General features: G+C 42.8%; 1 protein-coding gene across 1 annotated transcript in view; it reads right to left on the minus strand.

Moving 5' to 3' along the window:
* The window catches only part of ARHGAP6 (Rho GTPase activating protein 6), a 235,976-nt gene that overhangs the window by 54,775 nt on the left and 174,826 nt on the right, over nt 1–6,375 (minus strand). Inside the window, exon 3 of the mRNA XM_077761402.1 lies at nt 1,166–1,237. Within this exon, the coding sequence (XP_077617528.1) occupies nt 1,166–1,237 (72 nt within the window). The remainder of the gene's footprint in view (nt 1–1,165; nt 1,238–6,375) is intronic.

Genomic DNA, 6,375 nt, shown 5'->3' on the forward strand with positions numbered 1-6,375 from the left:
GTATTTGGGGGCAGTGCTACTGGCATCTGGCGGTAGAGGCCAGAGATGCTACCAAACACCTCACACAATGAACAGGACAGCCTCCACAACAAAGAATTTTCCAGTCTAAAATGTCAGTAGACCCAGGTTGAGAAATCATGTTCTAAGGGAAGGAAAACGTTGATTCTCCATTCTTTAGAATTTACCTAATCTCCCTGTAGTCCAAAGAACCAAACGCCATGACACTTTAGGCACCGTTCAAGTCGTGGGTGCAGCGTCTGGGATCAAGGGTGTGCTCTAGGTCTTGCCCAGTGTCGACCGCAACGCATTTATTTTTATACCTTCATTTTACTGCCTTCCATGACTTGTCAAGCAGAGAGTCAGTCATTACGGCAAAGAACTCTGAGGTGAGACATATGGCGCTCCTTGCTCGGCAGTCATTCATGATGTCACATGAAATGGAAATTCATTCATACAACCGCACTGCTCAGCGGTCATTTCACATGGGCCCATATACACCAGCCACAGAAAGCTGCACTGTGCTAATGGGGCCCAGGTGCCCATTATGCAGGCTCGGTGAATACTAGTTAAAAATGACCACAAATACCTCTCAAAGAGTGGCTAATGTGTCAGTTCCCTAAATAGACATAGAAGGGACACAAAACAGTATGAAGAGAATCTCATACTCCAAAACATATAGGGCAAAACCTATGCCTGCTGGAACCCAACACAGAAATGCTGAGAACGGCCCATCTCCAGCAGTCCATGAGGATGAGGCTGTTTCTTTCCAGCAGTCATGGCAGGCGAATCCAAACTTTTGCTCATTCAACTAGCCCTGCCTAACTATCTGGCCTTGCCAGACAGCTGGTTAGTGTTAGAGATGCTGTCCATGGCTACTCAACCCAGGTTCTTCTTATGCGTTGCTGATTGGCCAGCATCATAATTGGAACCATAAACTTGGCCGAAGTCACACTTTGCTCAAACCAGTTGAATTCATCAACTCAGTCCAGGGCCACTCAAACACAAACGAGTGGACCAAAACAGGCTTTAATGGCATTCCATTGTCGAAAGCCCGTTTACATAATAGAGTCGAACTGCATAAATCTAGGCAATTCAAAAACCCCACCAAATTCAACCATTATGCTCTGCGGCAGATGCATCCGCTGTGGCTCATTCTGTCCTTTACCTCGGTCTTTGTTTTTCTCCTTTCCTAGTGAATCCAGTTTCTTTCTCAAGGATTTCTTTCTCTTCTGCCCATCTGCAAATATTAAAAGAACGACAAGTTGTAAACACAAGCTATACGTGTGACATCTTACACCCAAATGTAACTACATTTGAGCAAAAGCATGGCTTCTCACTTGATTCACTCATAATTTGGCATTTTAAACCGAGTAAGGGCTCTGAAAATACATGACAACACCTGACATGGGGAGTATGCACCACCAGAGTCTTGATGTACGCTCCTAAATTTTGTTCCAGTCACGGAAAGTACAGGCAACTTACCTCCTTCAGAATTAACGTCGTGGTGACACTCGGATATGTTTGCTGTTACTATTACGTGAGTCTCTTCCGATTCTTCACGTTTATGCAAACCGATGTCCTCGTGAATCAAATCTCCATGAGAGGAGAGTCAACAGGAGATATGATTTTGACATTTATGAGCTGGTAGAGTGTAACTGGATAAGGAAATGAATCTAGGGATCCGGAGACCTCAGACTAATTACTGCGGCACCATTTACTAACTGTGTGACTGTGGACAAGTCTCACTATCTGCATCTGTAAAATGGGTACTTCATGGGGTTGTTGTGTGAATTAAATGAAACAATGCATCTAATGGGCTTCATGGGGACCCTGATACATGTGCATAAATTCAGATCTACTTCCTTTTTGGTGCCTGCATAGTATTCCACAGTGAAGCTGTGCCATAATTTAATTAACCATTCTCTCACCAATGGACATTTGGGGGCATTTCTAACTTTTCACTATAATAAGTAAGGCACAATGTCCTTTTAGCATCTTGCAGTTACAACAAATGTACTTGCACATCTGGCTCCCTCACCAAATAATAAAGATACCACTCATATCAGTAGGCAGCTGCAGTCAGATTCCTGAGATGTCATCAGAAAATATTGCCAGTCGTCACAGCAAGAATGTGTTTTGGAATTACGCAACCTTCAACTTAACATGCGGGAGATGCAAACTGGGAATCCGCACTGACATCAAATAAGGGAAATGCAGTCTGTGCCATGAGGAAGCTTACATTTAAGAGGGGGATTAAGAATTGTGTGTTTTTTTGTTTTTTTTTTTTTAAATGGCACACTAAAAAGGGTAGTACAGAAAGAGACTCAGTCCAATAAAATTTAAAAGCAAGACTCTGATATCAGGAAAAGACAGCATGCACATTTTTAAACAGAAATCAACATTCCTGGGAGCCTCACAGGGCTGCAGATGTTCCCAACTCCTTCTCTCTGAATTTTTGGAGGCAAAAGACATCGCAAAATAATCCACCGACACATCCAATCCCTCCTCTTTCAAAAAGCAAGGAAATATTTCAAAAATGATTCTCCTCCCACAAAATGGAAAGAGTTCCTAAGAGTCTTTCCCCTTGCAGTTGTGTGATTTGTATAGGGGAAAATTAAGTAAATCAGTTGTAATGTGGTAAGGGGCCATCAGTCTCTTTCATTATATGTATGTTCTTATCTCCAGTGTCTAAAAGATGACTAGCGACATGGCATACCGTAACTTACTATACATGTACCACAATAAACATACTAACACCCCAAGATTCAAATCCATTCTCCAAATAGGCTTTTACTTTGTAACACTTTGTTCACTAGTTCACATCACCACATGTCTTTGACTGTACCGAGAGTATATTTCCTTATAAAGTTCAATCATTCCTTCATTTTAATAGTTGACCCAGAAGAATAACTAAACCAAACAGTAAAGCTTAAGAGACTTGGTTTTTATAACCAGTGGGCAGATCCTAAAGTTCAAGCAAGTTGTCAAAGAACCAAAATACACAGAGGATAAGGAACATTTTCTTTTAAGACAGAAGGAATGTCTTAAACTTCTTTTTAACTGGAGGATGTATCATATGTGAAGATGTGTATACATATAAATATACAGTTTAAATAATAATGAGGGGGCCAACTCCCATATAACCAACAGTCAAGTTCAGAGATAAACTATCCTTGTCCCCAAGCCTCCTATGTGCCTCCCTCCCCATCACCCAGGTAATCACTGGTCTGATCTTCGTAATAATCAATGATCTGCTTTTTTTGTTTGTTTGTTTGTTTGTTTTGAGATAGTTTTACTATCTATATATCCATTAATAAAGAATATAGTTTGCTCTTCCTGCGTTTGAATTCACACAGATGGAATCACACTGTAAGCTTTCTTGCCTTTCTTTCTTTCTTTCTTTCTTTCTTTCTTTCTTTCTTTCTTTCTTTCTTTCTTTCTTTCATTTTCTTTTCTCTTTTCTTTTCTTTTCTTTTCTTTTCTTTCTTTCTTTCTTTAATGTTTTTTATTTATTTTTGAGAGGCAGAGAGAGACAGTGCGAGCAGGAGAGGGTCAGAGGAAGAGAGGGAGATAAAGAATCCGAAGATAGGCAGTAGGCTCTGAGCTAGCTGTCAGCACAGAGCCTGACGCGGGGCTCGAACCCACAAACTGTGAGATCACGACCTGAGCCGAAGTCAGACGCTTAACCGACTGAGCCACACAAGCGCCCCTCTTTCTTTGTTTTTAAAAATATTTTTAATGTTTATCTATTTTTGAGACAGAGAGAGGGTGGGGGAGGGGCAGAGAGGGGGCTGAGGATCCAAAGTGGGCTCTGTACTGACCTCAGAGAGCCCAATGTGGGGCTGGAACTCACGAACTGCGAGATCATGGCCTGAGCCAAAGTTGGATACTTCCCCTACTGAGCCACCCAGGCGCCTCTTGCCCCATTTATTTCATTCATCACACTTCTGAAATTCATCTCGCTGAGGCAGGTGACTGTAGGCCACTCGTTTTGATTCCTGCACACTGTCTTCTGGTAGGAATATACCACGGTTAATACCCGCCCCCCATTGAAGTATTGATGGAGATTTGAGTTGTTTCTAGCTTGGGCCTGTCAGTAACAATGTTTTTGAAAAATTGTGTGCATGTCTTCCCACGTACGTGTCCAAGCATTGCTCTCAGACAGTGGTTCTTAGAGTATGGCTCTATGACCACTGGCATCAGTACAGACCAGGAACTTGTCAGAGCTGCAAAGTCTCAGGTCCCACCCCAAAAACTAGTGACTCAGGAGCCCTGGTGTGGGACCCAGCGGTGTGTGCTTTAACACATGCTGCAGGGAGTTATCCTGGTTCTCACTGAAATCTAAGAACCACCATTCTAGGGTAGATATGTACCAGCTGCATTGCCAGGTCAACAGGTACGCAATCTTAGGCTTTACTGCGTAACATCGAACATTTTCTGAGTAGTTCTGCTAACTGGTATTCCCACCAGCATGAGAGTTTAGAGAGTCCCGCAAGGATAATATAGACTTCAGAGTCCAAAATTCCAAAGAGTATCTTGAGGCTTCCTTATAGGAAGAAGAAAGCTATGTGATCTTTGTGAATAGTGACCTGTGACTTAAAAAATGCTTAGCTAGTTACAACAGACACAAATGTTATCTTTTTCACTTAATTAGACATTCCTCACACTCACCCCAGGCCAGCGTGAACACCTACCCTTCGGCCACTGCACACCTGGCAAGCCTTGGAGTTTGCAACCCCATCCTAGCCTAAAAGGAAGGTTCTAGCTTGTTTCAAATCTTCAGAAAACTCCTGCGGAGAAAAGTTTGAAGGAATGCTTTTTGGCACCATCTCACTTACTTTTCCCAACCACAGCTGCCTCACTATTTACTTGGACCAGAAAAACAGACTCTCAGAGAACACAAAGGAATTCATAGGCAGTGAGGGGAGCTCAGCTAAAAAGTGAGGGGGAAATGCTATGAAAGAGACACTTGGTGGCTGAGTATAACCTGTAGCCTTGGCTCCAGCGACATTTGGGGCCAAATAACTCTTGGCTGGGAGGAACTGCCCTGTGCACAGTAGGATATCTGAGAGCATCCCTGGCCTTGATTTACTAGATTTTACTTGATTTACTAGATGCCAGAACACCATTCCCTTTCATGACAACCAATAATGTCTCTGGACATCACCCCAAATGTCCCTCAGGGGCAAAGTCGCTCTGGTTGAGCAGCACTGGTCTGTGCATAACTCTTCCTAGGGAGCGGCTGTGGGCTCAGACCATGTGACACCCAAGCTCTAGAACATTCACATTTTCCCACTTGTCACAATGCCCAGGTTATACCCAGTCTCAGCTTCTGTTTTAGACAGAAGGATATAAAAATGTTTATACATTGTTGAGCTTTTATGTATCAGGCTGAATAACAGTTTCTTTCAATTTCTAAAGACATGTGAGTCTGCCTATAGCTATGTTTCTACCAGATTCTTGACTACTTGTAGGTGAATAAAGCAGGTCCTTTGAATAAACAGCCTTCTGTTTCTTTGTATTAAGTGTTTTGTCCTCATCTAGATCAGATGTGGAACGTTTGACGGTGACCAGTTGTATGAACAGATGTATGAATGCGTCGTTAGTGTGCAGGGAAGTCTCAGGGGACACGAGTTCTTTTTGTTTGTTTGTTTTAGGAGGACTAAGCATGGTGGATGAAGAGACTTCCAGGCTGGCCACCACTGGCCAGAGCAAGGATACAGAACAAAATTGTAAGAAGACAGTTTTCTCAGCAAATGGAGCTATTCAGCAATGGAATGAGCTGCCTCAAAAAAAAAAAAAAATGCACCTTTCATTGTGGCTTCCATCCCATTTGCTCTCTCTGTCTTGCTTCCCTCACTCTGGGGGAAGCTACATCATGAGTAACCCTATGCAAAGGGCCATGTGGTGAGGAACTGGGGTCTCCAGCCAGCAGCCACTTGAGTGGGCCTGGACCCTGCTCCTCCTGCCCCAGTCTAGCCTTCAGATGACTACAGCCCCCATTGAGCTTGGGGGCAAGTCTCATGAACCAGAACCTAAACAAGAACCCCCACACTGTGATACTTCCAGAAACACTGAAAGATAGGAAATTTTTTTTTTTTTTAAAAAGGAGAAAGGAAAAAAACAGATGCCCAACTAAATGCATGTAGTATCCTAGATGGGATCTTGGGTCGGAAAAAGGATATTAGTTGGGAAACTGGTGAAATCTGAACAAAGTGTGTAGTTTGGCTGATAGCAATGTACCATGTTGGTTTCTTCATTGTGATAAGTATGCCAGGGGTACATAAGATGTTATCAGTAGGGGAGACTGACTGAGGGGCATAAGGGAGCTCTGTATTGTCTTCATAACTTCTCTATGAATATAAAATTACTCTA

The sequence above is a fragment of the Crocuta crocuta genome, unplaced genomic scaffold (assembly GCF_008692635.1).
Source record: "Crocuta crocuta isolate KB4526 unplaced genomic scaffold, BGI_CrCroc_1.0 scaffold224, whole genome shotgun sequence".
NCBI lineage: Eukaryota > Metazoa > Chordata > Mammalia > Carnivora > Hyaenidae > Crocuta > Crocuta crocuta.